Source organism: Trichechus manatus, unplaced genomic scaffold (genome assembly GCF_000243295.1).
Source record: "Trichechus manatus latirostris isolate Lorelei unplaced genomic scaffold, TriManLat1.0 scaffold00093, whole genome shotgun sequence".
In the NCBI taxonomy this organism is placed as follows: Eukaryota; Metazoa; Chordata; class Mammalia; order Sirenia; family Trichechidae; genus Trichechus; species Trichechus manatus.
This window is the reverse complement of record NW_004444029.1, coordinates 7,296,265-7,318,881: the sequence shown is the minus strand read 5'-3', so window position 1 is coordinate 7,318,881 and position 22,617 is coordinate 7,296,265. Positions and strand designations below refer to the sequence as shown.

The window sequence follows — 22,617 nt, the reverse complement described above, 5'->3', positions numbered from 1 at the left end:
CCCTCTGTGCTTGGGCCGAGCTCTGCGTCAGCCCTGCCCCACTGCAGGGTTTTGGTCACGGGTTGGCCGAGGAGGTGAAGGCCTGCTGAGGAAGGGTGGGGGACTGGTTGGCAATCTGTGGAATGACAGCATCGGGATCCAAGAATTTCTTCAGGGGCTGGAACAAAATGAAGATCCCACGCCGAGGTAACAACCAGAATACAAAAAACCAGACAAAACGTGGGAAGAGACAGGTGCCCAGCCACACCGACGGGGAGAGTGGTCACAACAGCCTCTCTGGAGGGAAATCCCCCGGTGTGTCACGCAGGTCGGCCAGCCCTGCTGCATGGCAGCCACGTGACTCGAGCTGTGGCCTCAGAGCCGGGGCCTTGTCTGCCCTCGGTGGGAGCGGTGCAATTTCACACACAGACGGAGCCTGGAGAACGGCCAGTGCAGTGGTGGGCTTTGTGAGGGTTGGCTGGGGGACCTGGGAGTGTTCCGCTGGAGGAAAGGCAGGCCTGGGGGCGGGGAGCGCAGTGGGAGCCACTTTGAGGATTTATGGGCTGGTCTAGGGGTGGAATGTGTGTCCCCAGAGGCCTAACTAATAACCCATGCTAGCTAGCACTTACTGCGTGCACACCGTGGAGCAGGTCTCAAGTGGTTAGCTCCGTTAGCCCGCATCGGTACTAGGAGGTGAGCGCTGTTATCACCGCATTTTGCCTATAAGGAAACAGGGGCTCAGAGAGGCTTAGTACCTTGTTCAACAGCCCCAGTTGGTGAGGGGCTGGTCCTGGGATGTGCAGGGACTCACCCATCAATGCCGCACTTCCGGGTGACCGCGGCACTGTCTTCTCTCCTGTCCGCTGGGGGCGCCATGGAAGCGAACATTTTGCCTTTGATGAGAGCCGCAAGCCTGGAGATGCTGGAAGCCCTTGCAGATGGAAAGGTTTTGCTCTGTTTGTCTCCCATATAAAGCCTTAAGGGGCTTTCACTTTCTTCTGGAAGAATTTGATTTTTCCACATTTCTTTTTGTGTGTGTGTGTGGTACTTAGCGGTGTTCAGCTGGTTTGATTCTCACCTCTGCAACGTCGTAATCATGTGTGCTTGTGCAGGGGGACTGTCTGGCCTCTATGTCCTCATCTGTGAAATGGGGATAATATAGTACCTTACTTTTAGGATGAAATGCGATGGTGCATAATTGAGTACTTTGAATGGTACCTGTCATGGGAACAGTGTTCATTGAACATCTTGTTGTTGGCTGCTTTGAGTTGGCCCCGACTCATGGTGACCCCATGCACAACGTGCGCCATCCCCATGATTGGTTGCGAATTGGACCATTGTGATCCATAGCGTTTTCATGGGCTGATTTTCAGAAGTAGACTGCCAGGCCTTTCTTCCTAGTCCATCTTAGTCTGGAAGCTCTGCTGAAACCAGTTCAGCATCATAGCAACACACAGGCTTCCACTGACGCATGGGTGGTGGCTGTGCAGGAGGTGCATTGGCCGGGAATGGAACCCAGGCCCCCAGCATGGAAGGCGAGAATTCTACCACTGAGCCACCACTGCCCTTCTCATTAAACATGTTATTGTTGTTAGGTGCTGTCGAGTCGGTTCCGACTCATAGTGACTCTGTGTACAACAGAATGAAACACTGCCTGGTCCTGCACCATCCTCATTAAACATAAGCTTTTCAAATAAATAACAATATTCAAAGTAGCATTTTGGCCATTGGGAGTACACAGGTGAGAAACACAAGCTCTCCTTTCCCTAAGCGTTTACTACAGGTAGAAATACATCATTAGTGTGCAAACAACTGCGTTTGGGGAGGGGTCAGGAGTGTGGTGGAGGCGGGGGGAGGGGGCTGGCATTCAGAAGCAGGTGACGATTGTTGAGAGTGAAATCCTCCATGTGTGGGAATCAGGAGGATCCCTTGAACGCTGCTCATAACAAGCATTTATGTAACATAGAATGGAAAAGAATGAAATATTTAGGATTGCGTTTATGCAGCATATACAAAACAACGTTAGAAGTCCGCGCAGATGCCACAAGCACAAAAAAACAAAGCATGCAAAATGGGATGCATTTGAAAGCATTAAAAATAAAAACATAGATGACACTTTTCCTTAGTATGAAGAAAATAGAACATTCTTTCTGGCTGGGTCAGCAGCCGCTATAAGCCTTGCAAATCCATGGGCTGGAACATATGGAAGTAGCAGAAGGCGCTAAAGAGAAGACTTGGGGTGAGGGGCGCAGAGCAGGGGCGTTCTTGAAATAAGCTTTTGTGAGGAGTTGTTTCTTCAGCAAGATAGTGCTTGTCAACGTTGCTAGTCGTGGGGTTTGCCAAAGGTACGTGCTCACCACCCATTTCTGCCCCCCTTGGGGACAGGGCTGGGGGTGTGGGGAACCTGTCCCCAAGCCTCCCCAACTCCACTCCCTGGAATATGCCTGATTTGCTTCTTGCTCCTTTCATTACTGACATGTTTTTGCTCCTAATCTCAACCATTTAACCCCCTGAACTCTGCTGTGCCCCCAGCCCCCCAATCCTGTGGCCTTCCAAAAAAGTCAAGATGATGATGCTAATAAATCTGATAAAGGACTTTGCTAATTTGCTAAAAGAAACTCTCCCTGCTAAGATGTAATTTTAATTTAATTTTTTTTTGAGAAAATGTCCTTTAAAGAGGAGACGAAGTCCCAGTCTTAAAGCTTTACCTGAGGTCGTCTTTTTTTTGTTGTTGTTAGGGCTGTTGGTCTTCATTTTTTTTTTTTTTAATGTGTTCGTTCTACTTTCTATTTAATCTTTCATTTATTTAAGAAATATTTGTAAGCACAGAAGCCTAGCCAGGCCTTAGGCTAGAAAGGTAACTAAGAACTGTCAGCCCGGTGGGCGAGAAAGTGAGATTCATAATATGAAAGTGAGCACCACCAGGGGTAACATGGTGGGGGATGGGGGGCAGGACATGGGAGGAGGGGGCTTCCATGTGGACAGGCACTGGAGTATTGAGGGAAAACAATTTCATCAGCAAGTCTGAGTATTGCCCTCAGGAAGAGGGCCTGGGATACAGGAAGCCCGCTTCAACACTGGTCTTACTCTGGATGAGTCAGATAAGTAAGCTGTCTAAGCCTCAGTGCTCTCATCTGTAGAATAGGGATAATTGCTGCTTTGCTTACCTCGCAGGGCTGTCGAGAAGATCAAATGACATGATAGGCGAGAAGGGCCTGTGTAACCTCTAGAAGGCCTCACAGAAGGAAGGAGCTAGTAGGGTTCTTGCAACAAAGAGAGCTTTACGGTTAATACCATGAGGGTGATCCACGAGATTCTCGATTGCACACAGTCAATGTTGGCAGCATAAAGGATGAAGCCAAGTAAAACTTGCCATATAGTAGATGCTCAGTGAGTGTTCGTTGAATGAAAAATGAGTAAATCATAATGAAGGACCGTTGGGAATTACTAATGCCTCCTTTGTCATTAACCTTTTTATGTTCTACCCCAGTTGGAACTTGACACTTGTAGTTTTTTTGTTTTTAGTTGACTTTTAAAAAACTTAAAAAAACTCAGCTTTATTGAAGTATAATTTGCATACCATAAAGTCCACCTATTTTAAATGTACAATTGAAATATTTTTAGTAAATTTACAGAGTTGTGCCACCATCCCCACAATCCAATTTTAGAACATTCCATCACTCTCAAAAGATTTCTCATGCCCACTGGCACTCACTCCTCCTTTGCACCTTCTGCCTCTGTAGATTTGCTTTCTCTGGATATTTCATATGAATGGGATCATATGATATATGGTCTTTTGTGACTGGCTTATTTCACTTAATGTAATGTTTTCAAGATGCATCCATGTTGTAGCACGTCAGTACTTCATTCCTTTTTATGGCTGAGTAATATTCCACTGTATGAATGTGCCACATTTTATTTATCCATTCATCAGTTGATGGACATTTGGGTTGCTTCTACTCTTTGGCTATTACGATAATGTTGCTAAGTCTTCGTACACAACTTGGTGTGGACATGTGTTTTCACTGAGGAGTGGAATTGCTGGATCATATGATAATTTATGTTGAACTTTAAAAAAATACTGTCAAACTGTTTTCCGAAGTGGCTGCACTCTGCACAGTTGTGGTTTTTAAAGACTTGCAGTTTTTTAAGTACCTAAGGACGTGAAAGCAAGTGTTTTATTCACAAGAATGATGTCCATATCTCCTTAAACGCAGACCTTCCCTAACTGTATCCGCACAAAGGGAGGAAAATGCTGCTTTGAAATTTTATTCACATGAACTGTGTGACTGTCTGCAGATTCGTGAGACCCCCTCAAACCCGGCCTCCCCTTTAGCAGCATGCGTATGGCTCCTCCTGGCCCTCAGGCCATAGGCCTCAGAGTTTAGAGACAACATGGGCTCAGATAGTATCTGCAAACAGTCTCGTTTGGCCTAATTCTTTCAGAGAGGTGATTATTTTAAAATGGTTGCTGTTTCCAAAACAGTTTCCAATTTTCAAAACAACAGGCTGTGTGATTAGATTCAGCTACCGTATGTGTATGTGTGCATGTTTGCGTGCGCATGCGTGTGTGTAGGTGCCATACATATGTGTGCATGCACGTGTGCATGGACGTGCGTGTGCGTGCGTGAATGCATGAGGGCATGTGTATGCATTGTGTGTGCACATGTCTGCATACATGTGCATGCATACACTGGTGTGCATGCATGTGTGTGTGTATACAGAGAGCTTGCTCTCTGATGCCCTGGCCCTGCTTCATTTGGGAGGTTTGGGAGGGCATCTGGCTGACGTCCTGTTCCCTGCAGGCCTGTTCGGGTGCCTGTGTGGTGTCACAGGGCCACACTGGGACATGAGTTCTGTAAGCATGGCGCTGTAGGATGTGGTCAGGAGATCTGGCAATTCTGCTGCTGCCTGAATGGTGCCCTATAGCGAGGCCTCGTGAACTCTTCTCTTTGAATCAGAATGACTGCATCTTTGAGGGGCAGCACCCTGAGGGATAAACTCATTGTTGTGGGAGGGACCCGTGTGAGCCGTGGTGCTGAGGCCGTTGGCACGGTGGGAAGAGGAGAGACATAACAAGACACGGGCGATGTCTCACCCCCCTGCGGTGGCCTTCTCCCGCCATCAGTGGGTTTACGGAGCTCTTTTCGTGGCCAAGCCTCTGTGGCTGGAAACATAACCCTTGTTCCCAGACAGCCTGTGACATGGCAGCGAATCCTGACAGCCGTGATGTCTGAAACCGCCGTGGTCTGCAGACAGACCCAGGACCCGGGACCTGAGACCCGAGACCCGAGACCCAGGCCCTGAGGGCTGAGGTCTGTGTCGGCTTTCTCTCACGGCTGAGTGGCGACGGGGCCTCCGTCTGTTCCAGCTCTCCTTCTTCTCGATCACACGGGACTCACTGACCTTTCCACCTCCTGGCTGTGTGAGGAGCGTGTGGGTGAAATGTGAGGGGACAGACGCTCACTGGTCTGAGGGCTCCGGGGAAAGGAGGTGTCCAGGGCGCCTCCTGGGTCTCCAGGATGCCAGATGTCAGGAGGAAAAGCAGACAGCCAGGGAAGCCGGAAAAAAGCATTTGCCCACACCATGGGTGCCCGCAGGCCCCTTCAGAGTAGCCTCAGGGTGAAGGTGGGCGAGTCCTTTTCCTTACGGGCATCCCCGCTGTTCTCAGACTATGAGTCCCGCTAACGCCTCTCTGCTGCGTTGCTCTTGGTTGGATTCCCCGAAAGTAGAGGCAGGGGCAGGGCCTTTGGGAGGAGTTTCCAGGGGCAGGTGACCAGGGAAGGAGGAGCAGATGGAGGGTGTGGGGTGGCTCTGCTGATGGGAGCCTCTGGCTCAAGTCCAGGGGGCACCCCCTGTAGCCCCCCAGAGGTCGGGGCATCTGGTCTCTGATTTGTCCCCTTGGCTGGGCTGCGTGAGGCTCCGTGACCATGGGAGGGGCAGCTGGGAGCTGACCTGGGAGGCTGAGTGCTCCCCGCGCCATCCCCACAGCTGGAATCAGGGCCATAGGTGGTGCGGGGCAGCGAGGCGATGGCTCTGGTGACCCACAGAAATTCCAGACTCAATTCAAGGCATGTGAGACGCGGCTCCGGGACAGCACGCGACTGGTGTTGCTATGCCTGTCACTCCCGGGCGTGTCTTTGGAGAAGAGCCCAGCATGTCCTGGGCCAGTGCTTTACTCACCTTGTAGATCACAGAGGGAACAAGCGTCCTGGGATCTGCTCGTCACTTATCCAGACATGCTCCGAGCTCGCTGTGCGTCAGCTGCTGGGCTGGGGTCTGGGGACAGAAACACAACAAGAGACCAGGTTTCTGGTGCTGATGAATGCAGGGGCCAGTGCCAGGGCGGGCTGCTTGGATGAGAAAGCAGTCGGGGTCAAAGCAGGCTGTACCTGCCCCTTGCCATGAGTCACTGTGTGCATTAAAGGCGCTTATAAGTCCTGCAGCAAGGATGCCTTTTAACTCTACTCAACCCAGCTTTTTCTAAATGGATTTGACCCTCACATACCCAGCCTGCCTTGCTCCACTTTTAAAGTGTGTGTATGTGCACGTGCGTGTCTGTGAGTGTGTGTGAGCGCATGTGTGTGCGTGTGCGCATGCGTGTGTATGGTGTGTGTGTGCGTGCATGTGTGCATGCGTGTGTGTGCATGTGTGTGCGTGTGTGTGTGGTGTGTGTGTGTGTGTGTGGTGTTTTCCCTGTTCTGGGTTGGCAGCAGGCACCGTGGTGAAGTTGTGGGGTGGCCTTTGAAGCCCACCCTGCACCTCCCTCACAGCCCACCCTTCCCCAAACCTCTTTCCTCCGGGCTCTCTGTTGCTGACCCCCCACCTCTGGAGGGAGGCGTTCTGGGGTCTCATTCGCACTTAGGTTGATGTCTCAGAACTACCCCTCGGGGCTTATTTAAAAGCGCTTTAAGCCGAGTGCCTAAGAGCAGCTGCCTGGCCTGCAGGACTCAGTCTAATGGAAGCCTTTGGAGGGCTGCCGTCCGTCCCCGTTCAAGGAAGCTCATTGCAGATGGGGTGGGTGGGTGCCAGGCCGCTACATCCTCGCTAGGGGAGGTTTCTGCGTCACATACACTCCCCTAAAAACAGCTCCTTTCCTGAGCGTTCAGCAGGGCATACAGCTGATAGCGGGTCCCCAGGAAGGAAGCTGCAGCTGGCATGGCGGCTGCTGTGGCCGGAATCCAGAACTAGCGTCCACACACGGGGTGCCCCTCCCCAGCCTCAGCCTCCTCCTGTTACCTGTTCCCCGGAACTCTCCCTCCACGCGCCCTGGCGCTGTGTGTGAGAATGGTTCAGACGCTGTGGGCGTAGGTGCGTCTGCGGCACGGCCTGACCTTGATTTCTGACACCGCTTCTGAGTTCCTAGGGTCCTGACGCTGAAGAGTGGTGTCAGAGCAGCGACTGCTAACCAGGGCAGTGGCTGCTTGCTGAGCAGTGACTAATGTGGAACCATGCTGAGGCCTGTGTGTGAGGTGTCTTGATTGTGCCTTATGAGTGGATGCAGGCCTGGAGCAGCTGCTCCCGGTCCTTGGCCCTGGTCTCTCTTTGCCCCTGTGAACTTTGAAGGCAGAGGGGGAGAGAGGGAAGGATGTACCGGCACTGAACTGAGGGCAGGCCAGGATGGGGCTCTGAGAAGCTGGAGTGGGCCAGGGGGCTGAGAGAGGGAAGGACAGAGGTGTGCAGTGGGCGGGAGACCCCCGGCAGCCCTCTGCTCCGTCTCTGCCTTCTCCACCTGCTCTGCTCCAGGACTGCCCTGGCCTCTGGCTTCCCGTGGGGGTCAGCTCACAGGGTCTGGCAGGAGGGTGGAAATGGAGCAGTGAGAAGTCGGGGTGCTATTGTCCAGGTTGGCTGTGCCCCTCGTGGGAGGCCATGATTCTGTCACATGGTCTCTCCAGGCGTGACCCTCACCATGCGCAGGGAAGCACCCCTCCTCCGCCCTCCAGCCCGCTCTTCAGCCCCCTCACCCAGACCCCTACCCCGTCCTCGCTGGCCCTCTGTGCCTGCGCACAGCCCTGTCAGCGGTCCCTTCCTGGAGTTCCCCTGGCCCAGCTTGGGTGGGAGGTCTGTCTCCTGCTGCACCCTGACCAGTGCAGGGGGCAGAGCATGGAGGAGGGGTCACAGTGTGCCGTGGGAACAAGAGGTGCGCCCCCTGCCTCCCAGCGAGGCGTTCTGGGGGCAGCCCCCTCCGTGGCTGGGACAGGGGCCCGTGGAGAGGGGGTGCACTGTGCAAGGAAGGAAATCTTGTGCGTGTTGGGAAGCTCTCCTGGGTGCACGGATTTGGGGCTGAGGTGGCACGAGCATTTCCCAAAGGCCCACATACCCGCGGGACCTGCAAGTATGCGCGTAAATGTTTTGCCTCCTTCTTGGGTGATATTTGAGTATTTCACATTTAATTGCTGTCAGAGGCAGGATATGTGCAGCCCCTGTGGCAAAGCGCAGAGCCAGGGCCCCTGGCTGCAGACAGCCGCCTGCTCTGGCGCCCGTGTCCACTGGCCAATGCCCTCCTGGGCGGAGGAGCAGGCTGGAGGAGGCTAAGGGAGCTGGCTGCACCCCCAGGACCTGTGACACCTGGTGGAGCTCGGGTGGAGGCGGAGAGAACCTGCCCCAGACAAGAAATCAGGACTTTTATCCGACGTAAGTGCGGCACCGACCGGCCCGCACCAGTGGGGTCTCCTGTGTCGCTAAGGCTGGGCCGGGGCGTGTTTGTGGGATCCTGAAATTGCTGAGTGGAGGACTGCTGCTCCCCATGGTGCCAATTAGGGAAAGAGCCCCCGGCAGGGGCAGCCCCACGCCCGCTGGGGGCAGACTCAGCCACCAAGGGCAGTTGGGTCTCAGCGCTGGGGACGTGTCCTGTGCCACCTGTCCCCGCTGGAGTCTCAGCACTTGTTGATGGCCTTCCTGTTACAGTCCTCCCTGCCTTCCTCTCCTCTTTCTTTCCTTTCTTTTTTCCAAAGACCACTGACCTCGGGGTCCTTGGATTATGTTTTCCAGGTGCAGAGAGGGGCTGCTCCGTGATCCCATGGCTTTTCTTCTCGCTGTAGGGGATGAGCCTCTCCTTACCACGGTTAGGGGCTCAGCTGCTAACCAAAAGGTTGGCAGTTTGAGTCCACCCACAGGCACCTTGGAAGAAAGGCCTGGCAGTCTGCTTCTGAAAAATCAACCACTGAAGACTCTGTGGAGCACAGCTCTGCTCTGACACACACAGGGGCGCTGTGAGTCAGAATCGACTTCAGGCCCTCTTGGTTTACCTTGTCCAGATGGGGGAGAGGTAACTGCTGTCACTCGCAGAGTTAGGCAGAGGCTGCCTCCTTTTATTTGCTGTGTGTGCTCTGAGCGGGGGGATTCCTGTCTGCTCCGGTCTTAAACCAGGGTGCCGCATGCCGTTTCTTCCTTCCTTCAGAGCTCATGTTCCTGGTGCTCACCTGTGCTAGGGCTGAGGAGGCGAAGATGCGTGAGGAAGGCAGCTCCTGCCCTGGAGAAACGCGCCGTCTGGTGGGGGAGGCGGTAAACACGTGAATCACTGCCCGCTGATGTGTATGCCGCTCTGAGGGTGGAGCAGCGAGGATGGGGGAGCACGCGGGCTGAGCACCTCTGCTGGTGCCCTTCTGGGTATGGGGAGGCTTGGCGGAGGGCTGCCTTTGGAGCTACCCCCAGGAGGAGTAGGAATTTATGGGGAGGAGAGGCAGGTGGTGAACAGGCACGGGGTCCTGGAAGGCTGAGGCACGTTCGGGGCAAAGTGGGGTGGCCACCTGGCTGGTGCTGAGCAGGGATGCTGGAGAGCTGGCCGGGGCTTGGTGCCTGGAGAGTGTGGGGTTGGGCTGTGTACAAGAGCCACAGGGGCCGTCGGGTAGGCTGAGGACGCAATCACGCTTTCTTCTGGGGACCACCGCAAGCTGCAAGCAGTGGTGTGGAGGGTGGACTGGGGAGGGAGGCTCTCCTGGTAGGAGGTGCTGGGGCCAGACAGTTCTGGGTCCTGCCCGGCATTGCGCTTTCTTGGGCAAGCCTCTCAGCCTCCTTGGCCCCCGTTTTCTCATTTGTGGAGTCCCTGGGTGGCACAGGTGGTCAAGCACTCGGCTACTAACCAAAGCCAAAAGGTTGGTGGTTCGAGTCAACGCAGAGGCAACTCAGAAGAAAGCCCTGGTGATCTGCTTCTGAAAGGTCACCTCTTGAAACCCTATGGAGCAGTTCTACTCTGCATACATGGGGTTGCCATGAGTTGGAATTGACTGATGGCAACTGGTGTGGTTTCTCATTGTAAAACAAGGGTAACAGTCATTATGACGTCTACTTAACTGGGCTGTCTGAAGGACGGGATGAGACAGTATCCACAGCAGAGTTCCAACCGGTGAGGCGGGCCCAGCACCCAGCAGCGGGGTACAGGCGTGCTGGATGTGCGGTTCCTTCAGCCTCATCTGCCGACCGCAGCTTGGTTTTCTGGTGTGCCATGGTGTGGGGTCTGCAAAGCTCTAGGCACAATCTCTCCATCCTAGTGAGTCCTCAGTAAACGTGGTTGTTTGCTAATGCCGATTGGCGTCAGTGCAACTATGAGGCAGTGGCTCGGTGGTAGAGTCCTCACCTTCCCTGAGGGAGACGCTGGTTCAATTTCAGCCAATTCAGCTCATGCGCAGCCACCACCCTCGTCTGTCGGTGGGGGCTTGAGTGTTGCTATGATGCTGACTAGGCTTCAGCAGGGCTTCCCGACTAAGATGGACTGGGAAGACAGGCCTTGCTATCTAGTTCCAGAAATCAGCCAATGAAACCCTGTGGATCACAACGGCCAGATCCACAACTGATCATGGGGATGGCGCAGAACCAGTCCACATTTTATTCCCCTCTGTATGGGGTCACTGTGAATCGGGGGCCAACTCGAGGGCAGCTAACAACAACCTCAGCCCAGTGACGATAGGGGAGGGGGCGCGGAGAGGAGAGACTGGATTCCAGGGACGTTTCTGAAGTAGAACAGGTAGAACCTGGTGACCAGATGGCTGTCAGGGAGAAAGGAAACACCTGAGAGGAAGGGGCATTGGGGACGGCTGAGGGTTTATAGACTTGTAGACTGGGGGCAGGGGTGGAGCCCTGGTGGTCAAGTGGTTAAGAGCTCAGGCTGCTAACCAGAAGGTCAGCAGTTCAAACCCACTAGCTCCTTGCAAATCCTATGGGGCAGTTCTACTCTGTCCTGTAGGGTCACTGTGAGATGGAATCGACTAGGTGGCACACAACAGACTGGATGGGAGGCGGTACTATGCTGAAAAAGTGGGGACCATCTGGTAAATGACCTTTTCATGAAGTTGAGCGAGTTAGGGCAGGAGGAGGACAGGTGGCGTAGTAAGGAAGAGGTGTGGTAGGGGGAAGTTAGGCACGGACGAGAGGTCAGTACGTTTGTGGGCTCAGGGGACAGAGGCGGAGGAGAATGGAGCGCAGTGCTTTCCCAGAATTTTGCCCCTCCCATTGGGCAGTATCTGTCCTATTGGAAGAATGTCCACCAGTAACTGGCAATTGGATAGTGTTCCCCATGTGATTTACCATCCGGCATCAGTTTCAGGAGGCGCTGTCTAAATCATTGCTCTCTACCAACGTCAGGCTCCCTGCTGACAGTGAGCCAGGGTTTACACAGTTCAGTCAGGGGCCACCAGTTAGAAATGGAAAACCAGTGGGGTGCAAAAGGGATTACCATTGAAATCCATTCAGGTGCAAAACCAGAGTTAAAAACCTCTTACCTCTCCTAGGCTCACTCATCTGTGCCAAGATATTTGGAAGGCAGCTACCTAGCCAACAGTGCCCATCCGAAGGAAAAGCAATCCAACGGAATGCGGACATGGTCGAATAATATCATTAATATCCCATGCAAGTAAAGTTATGCTGAAGATCATTCAAAAATGACTGCAGCAGTACATCGACAGGGGACTGCCAGGAATTCAAGACGGATTCAGAAGCGGAAGTAGAACGAGGGATATCATTCCTGATGTCAGATGGATCTTGGCTGAAGGCAGAGAATACCAGAAAGATGTTTACCTGTGTTTTATTGACTATGCAAAGGCATTCAACTGTATAGATCATAAGAAATTATGGATAACATTGTGACGAATGGGAATTCTAAAACAACTGTGCTCATGAGGAACCTGTACGTAGGCCAAGAGGCAATCATTCAAACACAAGGGGCTACTGCGTGGTTTATAGTCAGGAAAGGTGTGCGTCAAGGTTTGTCTTAGGCTGGGTTCTCTAGAGAAGCGAAACCAATAAAGCGTATAAGTATATATAGAGAGAAAGAGATTTATATCAAGGAAATGGCTCACACGATTGTAGAGGCTGGAATGTCCCAAGTCTGTGAGTCAGGATAGAGGCTTCTCCTGATTCATGTAGCTGCAGGGCCTGGCGAACCCAAGATCAGCAGGTCATAGAGCAGGGCCCTTGCTCACAGGCTGTGAAGATCAGTGAATCCCAAGATTGACAGGCAAGACTGCAGGTAAACTGCTAGCTCAAGTCTCAAGAACTGGAGGTCAGATGAACAGGAGCAAGCTGCAGGATCCAGCATGGGCAAAAAGCCCTGAAGCCTTGCCAGAATATCTGCTTATATATTTGATGCAGGACATACACCCAAGGAAACTTCCTTTCAACTGATTGGCTACTCACAGCAGATCTCATCATGGGGGTGATCACATATTGAATCTCAACAGGAAACTGATCACAACATCACACGACTGCCAAAACACTGAGAATCATGGCCCAGCCAAGCTGATGCACAATCTTAACCATCACAGGTGTCTTAGTCATCTAGTGCTGCTACAACAGAAATACCACAAGTGGATGGCTTCAACACAGAGAAATTTATTCTCTCACAGTCTAGTAGGTTACAACTCCAAATTCAGGGTGTCAGCTCCGGGGGAAGGCTTTCTCTGTTGGCCGTGGAGGAAGGTCCTTGTCATCAGTCTTCCTTTGGTCTGGGAGCATCTCAGTGCAGGAACCTCAGGTCCAAAGTACATGCTCTGCTCCCAGCACTGCTTTCTTGGTGGTATGAGGCCCCCAATTCTCTACTTGCTTCCCTTTCCTTTTATCTCCTAAGATAAAAGGTGGCACAGGCCACACCCTAGGGAAACTCCCTTTACATTGGATCAGGGATGTGACCTTAGTAAGGGTGTTATACAATCCCACCCTAATCCTCTTTAACGTAAAATTACAATCACAAAATGGAGGACAATCCCACAATACTGGGAATCATGGCCCAGCCAGATTGATACACGCACTTTTGGGGGGACATAATTCAATCCCTGACAACAGGGTTATATACGTTCACCATATTTAGTTAAGGATTTCATTTTACTTGGATCCACAATCAACACCCATGGAAGCAGCAGTCAGTAAATCAAAAGACACATGGCATTGGGCAAATCTGCTGCAAAAGATCTCTTTAAAGTGTGGGAAGCAAAGATGTCACCTTAAAGACTAAGGTGCAGCTGACTCAAGCCATGGTGTTTTTCAGTCACTGCATATGCATGTGAAAGCTGGACGACGAATAAGGAAGACTGAAGAAGAACTGACACCTTTGAAATGTGGTGTTGGCGAAGAATATTGAGTGTACCATGGACGGCCAAAAGAACGAACAAATCTGTCTTGGAAGAAGTACAGCCAGAATGCTCCGTAGAAGCAAGGATGGCGAGACTACGTCTCACATACTTTGGATACGTTATCAGGAGGGATCAGTCCCTGGAGACGGACGTTATGCTTGGTAAAGCGGAGGGTCAGCGAAAAAGAGGAAGACCCTCAATGAGATGGATTGGCACAGTGGCTGCAACAATGGGCTCAAGCATAACAAGGATTGTGAGGATGGCACAGGACTGGGCAGTGTTTCATTCTGTTGTACACAGGGTCGCTGTGAGACAGAACCAACTCGACGACACCTAACAACACCTTTAAAAATTACTGCTTTTCTGAGTCTTCACAATGCCCTGCCATTGAGTTTTAAAATCCGACAGCTAAGTAAGCATCAGTAGAAATGCCTGCAGGAGACCAAAAGGAACCAGGGAAGAACTAGTCATGCCTTCCTGTTGGAATTTGTAAACGTGGTGGGTTTATGAGTGGCTATATTGGCAATTTCTTTATATTCTTGAAGGCAGCAGTTCTCAAATGCAAGGGTGCATCATAATCACCTGGCAGGCTTATTAAAACTCAGACTGCTGGGCCCCATCTCTGAATTTCTGATTCAGTAGGTCTCAGGTGGAGCCTGAGAAGTTGCATTTCTAGCACGTTCCCAGGGGATGGTATGCTGGTTCAGGACCACACTTGTGAACCTCTGCTCTGATATATGAGCATTTTGATTATCTGACCAGCAAAGCCCAGTCTAAACTCGTGAAACTTCTCATTCATTGATGATTTCAACAGTTTCATCATTGCAGTAGAAATCAGAAATTCATGCAGAGAAGCATATGTGGACTAACAACAGGGTATCAGTAGAGGCCTTATTGGATCAGTGGCCCCAGTTTCCCCCAAGAAACCTCGGAAGAGACTGGTTCAAAGAGATGAAGTCTTATTTGAGTATTTTGTATTCAGAGGTCAGGTTGGGGTGGGAATGGGGATGGTGGTGTTGAGTACCGTTGAATCAATTTTTGATTCACAGCCACCCAATGTGACGGAGTAGAACTGCCCCATAGGATTTTCTAGGCTGTAGTCTTTACAGTGGAGCATATGGCCTGGTTCTTCTCCCGTGGAGCCATTGGATAGGTTCTAACTACCGACCTTTTGGTTAGCAGCCAAGTGCTTAACTGTTGTACCACCAGGATCCTTGGGAATGACTAGGACAAAGAAAAGGGAGTAAGTCCGTTCTCGCCCGTTCCAGAAGACAGCGTGGCTAAGGCACAAATGCCAGCATTAGAGCTGAAGCCCTCTCTCTGTGTCCATGGGTGCTATCTGAACGCCTTTCGATGCCAAACGTCCTTTCTTGATTGAAAGTTGACTTTCTTAAGATGGTGAGGCGAACATGGTCCTACTTTCCTAGAAAGCTGATGTCATCGTCCGCTTTAGAAGGACCCCAGATGTGTGTTTGTCTAGCAAAACCGATGCTCTATGGTGTTTGTTCTGTCCTCTCGCTCTTTTTGAATATAAGTTACTGCCTTGAATGAACTGTGCAGATGGGCCGAAGCCAAGGTGAAACAAGCCCGTCCCGCTGGGGCAGAAACACAGACGCAGGGCCCTCCAGCCCTGGGTGCTGCCTCATTACCATCTGTGTGTTAGTATTCTGGGGGTCCCCGTAGCAAAGCATCATAAAGTGAGTGGCTTAACACATGAGAAATTTATTGTCTCACAGCTGTGGCGCCGGGAGTCTCCATTTAGGAAGTCAGTGGGGCCATGCTCCCTCTGAAGGCTCTAGGGGAAGATCTTTCCTGTCTCTTCCAGCTTCTGGTGGCCCAGGCTTTCCTTGGCTTATAGACGCATCGTCACATGGCCGTCTTCCCCTGCGTCTCTGTGCGTCTCCTCTCCTCTTTTATAAGGACACTGCTCCGCACTCCAGGATGACCTCATGTTAGCTGATAACACCCTCAAATGCTCCATTTCCAAACAAGGTCAGCTTCGCAGGTACTGGCGTTAGGACTTCATGATACCTTTTGAGGGGGACACGATTCAACTCATAAGCGTTTGGTTTCTTGTCTGTCTTTGCAGGAGAGATTGAGCGGTGCACGTACATCAAGTACCACTATTCCTCCGCCACCATCCCCAGGAACCTCACCTTCAACATCACGAAGACCATCCGCCAGGACGAGTGGCACGCCCTGCGTAAGTACAGTGCGACCATGCCACGGCCTCAGGCCTGGCAGCGATGGAGGTGCCTGTCGACGCTCGGTCTGGACCGAGGGGGGCGCCTCTTCCTGGAATCTGGGGACAGTCTCAGAACAAAGTGGTAGTTCCTTCAAGTGCCCGTGTCTGTGGGTCAGAATTGCCTCAGTCGTCTTTGATTGCATCATAGATTTGAGGAGCTTGCTTCTTTAAAAAAAAAAAAAAACCTAGTTAGACAATGATCTCGTTTCACTAGCCTCAGAGGCAGCTGAGGTTCGCCTACCTGATGGAGCCAGATCTTGGGATTTGACTCCAGCATGTCTCCAGTGTGCTTGGAATACTGTTGTGGCAACCTGTGAGTCCCTGGCATCGTCATTTGTACAGGGTGGGACCAGCTGGAGGCTGCAGGCTGTGTCGCACGGGGAGTTTGCATCTGAGTGGATGGCTAAGGGATAGGGTATAGTCTGCTTACCCTAGAACACTAGGCATGGGGCCTGGTTCATGAGGATGGCTCAGCAAAGAGCAGAGGACCTGTGTCCAGTGGCTAGGGAATTTCTTGGCCAGGGATCCTAAGAGACTTAAATTATGACGAGAGGGTGATTAGTGTGCACACTGAGTCGGCTGGCTATTGTTACCCCTCTGCTCCGTGGGGCTACAGCTACTCGACTGTGCCCAGGAAGTGCTCTTTGGGGCTGTACATGCTTCCTTCTCATGCATTCCAACTGTCCTGAGCCCCATGCTGTCTCTGCTGCCTTCAACCTGACCACCGTAGTCCAGGTTTTCTCATGTCATGTTGCAAGTTGAAGATTCAGTTTAGACTTACATGCCAAATAGGTTTTTTTCAAATTTAATAATTTCCTGATAGTCAGGATACCTTAACTGGTAAACTCTGAAGAAGGTGGCTCTTTAGACGGAAGCCATTTTTCTTCCCGCCACTGTTGCCTAGTTATCTTTAGCAAGCACTGGGTGCTCCTGGGATGGACCATTTTTTGGTTTGACTTTAATAAGGCAAACACAGCATGGGGACAGGAGGGAGCGAGACCAGCAAAATTAAACCAACCAAAAACAATAAAAAACTATTCGTTGTGGCCGGGTCTCCTGGCGATTGTTGCTCCATGACAGGGTGGGTGTCAGCGATGGAAGGGGTTAACCAGCTGGGCCTCTCCAGGAGATTTCTGTGTTAAGGAGACGTTCTCTGAACGTGGGCACAGGCAGAGAGCCAAGATCCCGTGTGCCAGCATGGAGCGCAGCAGACCACGTACGTCCTTGATTTTAATGTGAACTTGGTCTTAGAGACACTGGTAGCCAAGCTTGCTAATTTCCTTTTGGAGACAGACATGTAAGACGCCAAATCTATGCAAACGTTGCAAGGACTGCTTATTTCCCATAATGCATTTGTCCAGGGTCATCACTTCATAGAAGCCCAAGAGTGATCTTCAAGATACAAGATAAAGTCTATTGATTACCACTTAAATCTAATGTAAGCTACCAGGACCAGTTGCCATTGAGTGGGTTCCGAATCATGGCACCCCAAGTGTGTCAGAGTAGATCTGTGCTTTCAATGGCTGATTTTCTGGAAGTAGATCACCAGGCCTTCCTTCCATGGCATCTCTGTGTGGACTCAATCCTTCAGCCTTTCAGTTAACAGCTGAGCGAGTTAACCATTTCACCACCCAGGTACACCTGTAACTTAAGCTATGGGGGTCATAATGGGATTCAGACTCTAAGAAGGAAGACGTTATTGACACAGCAGCTGCAATTCAAATGCACTGGATTCAACCAAATGAGTTTCTCTGTTTACCAGGCAGGTAGTGGGTAGGGAAGCCACAGGCAGCTCTTTGAAGGAGCTCAAGTCTGGGGAGTTGGAGGGTGGGGGGCGGACAGATGCATTCACAAAGCAAGTAATTACAAGGCAATGCGATAATTACAATATAGTATAATTGCTTCAAACAATTAAGATAGTTTGTGAGCATTTTTCAGCAAGAAGGAGAACTATTTTGGTGTAAACTGTGTGGCTGCATTTGGGGAAAATGTAGTAGAACTGTTTGTTGTTGTTGGGGGCCCTCGAGTCGATCCCGACTCATAGTGACCCCGTGTGACAGAGTAGAACTGCCCTACAGTGTTTCCTAGGCTGCAGTCTTTACAGGAGCAGGTCGTCAGGTCTTATCTCCTACTGAGTGGCTGGTGGGTTCGAACCACCAACCTGTTGGTTAGCAGCTGAGCGCTTAACCGTTGCACCACCAGGGCTCCTTGTACACACTGTAGATAACTGGAATTCAGTTGGATTGCCCCATCACAGTGCCATTGGAAGTGTGTTACACACCATCAGCAAAGACATGGAGGGGTGTTTGTTGGATCTTAAGCCTGTGTGTCTCCAGTGTCCTTGTCCTCAAACTGCAGCTTATGCTGTCAACTGGGGTGCTAGAGGATGTATGTGTAACTGATAAACACCCTCCCGACTATTGATTTCTGAGAAGGTTTCAGGTATGAGGTGCTGCGGGAGGTTGAGGCTGCCCTTGGTGACGGACTCATGTGTCTCTTTCTCAAAGCCGCCTGTTATTGGGTGCGGTCGAGTCGATTCCGACTCATAGTGACCTCATGTGACAGAGTAGAACTGCCCCATAAGGTTTCCTAGGCTGTCATTTTTATGGAAGCAGATTGCCAGGCCTTTTCTTCCACAGAACTGCCGTGTGGGCTCAAACTGCCCCATAGGGTTTCCTAGGCTATAATCTTTACGAGAGCAGATTGCCAGGTTTTTCTCCTGCAGAGCTGCTGGTGGGTTCAAACCGCCGACTTTTCAGTTAGCAGCCCAGTGCTTAACCGTTGCACCCCCAGGGCTCCTAGTACACACTGTAGTTGACCGGAATTCAACTGGATTACCTGGTGCCATTGGAAGTGTACCACATGCCACCAGCAATGACATGGAGGGGGTTCATGCTGGGTTTGGTGGATCTCGAGCCTGTGTTTCTCCAACATCCTCATCCTCAAACTGCAGCTTATACCGTGAACTGGGGTGCTAGTAGATGTATTTGTAACTGATAAACACCCTCCCGACTATTGATTTATGGGAAGGTTTCAGGTACAGGGTGCTGGGTGAGGTTGAGGCTGGTGACGGACTCACCTGCCTTTCTCAAGATCCCCTAATGGGCTATTAAGCAGGCGGATCGCATTTGGCACTCCTGACAAGGGTGACAGCTATTTTTAGCCAGAGGCCAGGTGAGCGTCTGTCATGTCTGAAGTGGGTGCCAAGCGTGAATGGGAGAGCTGGCATAATGGGAAGCACAGTCAGTGCCCATTTTAATTTTCCCAGATCAGATACTGACAACATGGGGGAGGTGTGGGTACATAACCCCCTTTAAGCCTAAGGTAGAATTGAGTAGAGATTCACAAACTCCTGTGGTCAAACTGGAGCCCTAGTGGCACACTGGTTGAGAGCTTAGCTGCTAACTGAAAGGTCAGCAGTTCGAATCTACCAGTTGCTCCTTGGAGACTCTACAGGGCAGTTCTACAAGGTCGCTATGAGTTGGAATTGACTTAACGGCAATAGGTTTGGTTTTTGCTTTTTTGGATGGTCAGACTAAGGAACCCTGGTGGCTCAACTTTGGTTAAGCTCTCGGCTCCTAACTGAAAGACTGGCAGTTTGAACCTACCCAGCAGCAGCTCTGTGGGCGAAAGACCTGGTGATCTGCTCCCACACAGATCACAGCCAAGAAAGCCCCGTGGGGCAGTCCTGCGTTGTCACGCAGGGCTGCTATGAGTCAGAATCGACTCAATGCCACGTAACGACAACATGGTCAAACTTAGTAAATTTGAAAAAAAGTGTTTTTTTAAAATTCAGACTCTTGTTTACTTGTTTGGGAGTCTTGGACTCTTGAATACTGTGAATGGGATCAAGTAAATTCATTTCTTACTACAGCGGTTATGGCTTTATCATTTGGGCCTAATATCTTACTCTCTGTATTTTTTCTCAGCAGATAATTATTGCCAAAAGAAAGAAATTTGATTTCTTTTTTTTCCCCCACAACAGCTTCTGGCAGATATTTGGGCTTTGGTTAAACTCGGGTTATGCATTTTTCAGGAATTTGCACTGTGGTCTCATCATCAACCCCTGGGGTAGGGAACAATATTTTTTCAAATAGGAAAGGCGTAGTTTGGTTTAAACCTATGCCATGGTTTTGAACAGTTAGCGCTACCCGTGGGAGGCCTACCTGGCCGTGAGCCCACTCACCTTGTGATACGGGTGAAGAACAGGTGACAGAATACCATTATCTGTGGGTCCCGGGGTGTGCGAATCCCAGGGTAAAGAGATAATAAATGGCATGTGAGCAAAGACCAGAGACTCCACGGGGGGGAGGGGGGTGTCTACACCACCAGTGCCACCACCCGCTTTCCTGCTCGCCGTTGGTCCCCAGGGTGGCGAGGTCAGTGTCTGCACACTCCGGGCACCCTGCTCCTGACCTGGGTTTGCTGCCGCCTCCCAGGCTGGGCAGGCCGGGCAAGCGTCACTGGGCAGGTGGCCCTCTCGGGCAGGTGTCTGGTTTGGATATTTTGGACGTGGCAGGATCATGGTAACAGTGACCAGGGCAGCTGGTGGCCCGGCAGGGGGTTCCACCGAGTGCCAACTCTTCGTCTGCCTGAAGATGTCCCAAAGGTTTTCCTCATCGCAGCTGAGTCTGCAGTTTTGTCCCTGAGCAGCGCCAGGGCCCCAAGACCGGCTGAGGGGCTCTGTCTTCTCTTTCCCTGTACCCCCCAGTGCCCTGGCTGGCCTGGTCAGCACAGCTGGGGGCCCGGACACTGGCCCAGTGGCAGGAAGGGCGCAGGCTGGGAGGGGCCTGGACAGCCTCTGTAGCCACTGGGCGGCAGGTGGGCCGTGGCGGGGAGGAGGCCGGGAGAGCAGGGCCCTGGGAAGATGTCACCAGAGTGGATGCTTCCTTGAGAAGGAGCCGAGGGGTGGGGGGCTGGAGCCAGGCCTTCCTGTGCCAGGTGTCCCCAGAGGCCGCTGGGGCAGTCACCCATAGGAGGTGGGAGAAGGCCCCCTCAGGCCAGGGCCACAGGAGCAGAACCACCGTGTGTGTGTGTGTGTGTGTGTGTGTGTGTGTGTGTGTGTGTGTGTGTGTGAGTGTGTGTATAAGTGTGTGTGGTACGTATGTATGTGTGTGGTGTGGTGTGTCTGTGTATGAGTATGTGTGTTATACATATATGTGTGGGGGGTGTGTGTGTGTGTATGAGTGGGTGTGGGTGTGGTGTGGTGTTTCTGTGTATGACTGTATGTGGTATGTATGTATATGTGGTGTCTGTGGTGTGTGCATGAGTGTGTATGTGTGGTGTGTGTGTGGGATGTGTGTGCATGTGGGGTATATGTGTATGAGTGTGTGCGGTATGTATGTGTATGTCATGTATGTGGGGGGTGAGTGTGGTGTATGTGTGGATATGAGTATGTATGCGGTGTGTGTGTGTGTGGTGTGTATGTGGTATCTGTGTGTGTGGGGGTGTGTGCATGTGGTGTGTGTGTGAGTGTGTGTGGTATGTGTGTATGAATGTGTGTGTGGTGTGTGTGTATGAGTGTGTGGTATGTGTGTATATGTCATGTATGTGGGGAGTGAGTGTGGTGTATGTGTGTGGATATGAGTATGTATGTGGTGTGTGTGTATGTGTGGTGTGTATGTGGTATATGTGTCTGTGTATGAGTGTGTGTGGTATGTATGTATATGTTGTGTGCGCGGTGTGTGTGGATACGAGTATGTATCAGTCTGTGTGTCATACGTGTGTCTGTATGAGTGTGTGTGTGATTGTGTATGAGTGTGTGTGTGCTGTGTATTTGTGGTGTGTGCGTGTATGTGTGTGTGTGGATGTGAGTATGTGTGTGGTATGTGTGTATGGGTGTGTGTATGTGTGTTGTGTGTGTATGAGTGTGAGTGTTGTGTGTGAATGAGCTCAGACTCTCCCGCCCACCCGGCCTTTTCAAGATGGTGGCTCTGCGCACAGCTGACCTGTAGATGTGACTGTGGTCTCGCGATCAGATGCTCTCCGGTGTAACTCGAGGACGAGAGCCAAGGAAGTGAGAGCTTTCTCAAGCCTCCTTCTTTCAGGCCTGAGAGCTGGACTCTCAGGGTGGATGTTGCAGGGCACACATCAGCTGGCCGGAAGGAGAGAGGGGTCGAGAGGGGTCACTTCCTCTCCTCACCCCCGTCCCCAGCACCCGAGGGCCCTCACCCCTTACACACCACCACACAGACCCCACCGGCATTGCCCTCAGCTCTGCCTCAGGCCATCTGCCCTCAGGGGACGAAGCTGGAACAGGGCTGTCCACAGCGGGCCCTGAGCCTTCCCTCCAGTAGCGGGCACCCTACCAAGGAACCCCCTCCATGTAGGGAAGGTTGGGCCAGGCCAGGGAGCAGATGGTTCAGGAGGCGGGGGTCAGTGGTTGCCAAGGTGCTGGAAAGTGGAAAAGAAGAGATGGGCTGTAGCGGAGCAGGGGAGAGAGGAGAGGAGGGGCGAAGAGGGAGGGGTGTGGAGGGCGGGCGGAGAGAGGCAGAGATGGAGACCCAGGCTCTGTGGATGAGCTGGGGCATTTTGGGGGTGCACTGCATGAGGGACAGGAAACCACAACCCGGAACAGACTTGCCTAGTGCAGACCCGAATGCACCCATGGCCTGTCCCGGGTTCTCTCCCTCTCGCTGGGCCGTGGCCTTGTCCCAGAGCACCTGGGCTCTCATCAAGGTCCCCACCCTCACCTGTAGGTTGGCTCAGTCTCGGGGACCATCCCCAAGGCTGGTGTAGGGTCGGAGTGTGTCCCAGGCTCTGGTGTGGGTCTAGGTGCCGAACCCCGACCTCTCCCAGGCCTCCGCGGCCCACTCATCCGTCCTCCTCATG

The 22,617-nt window shown here is 51.9% G+C and overlaps 1 protein-coding gene across 1 annotated transcript in view; it reads left to right on the top strand.

Annotated features, from left to right (window-relative positions):
- The window catches only part of TMEM178B (transmembrane protein 178B), a 396,357-nt gene that overhangs the window by 125,371 nt on the left and 248,369 nt on the right, over nucleotides 1-22,617 (top strand). Inside the window, exon 2 of the mRNA XM_004382380.1 lies at nucleotides 15,631-15,744. Within this exon, the coding sequence (XP_004382437.1) occupies nucleotides 15,631-15,744 (114 nt within the window). The remainder of the gene's footprint in view (nucleotides 1-15,630; nucleotides 15,745-22,617) is intronic.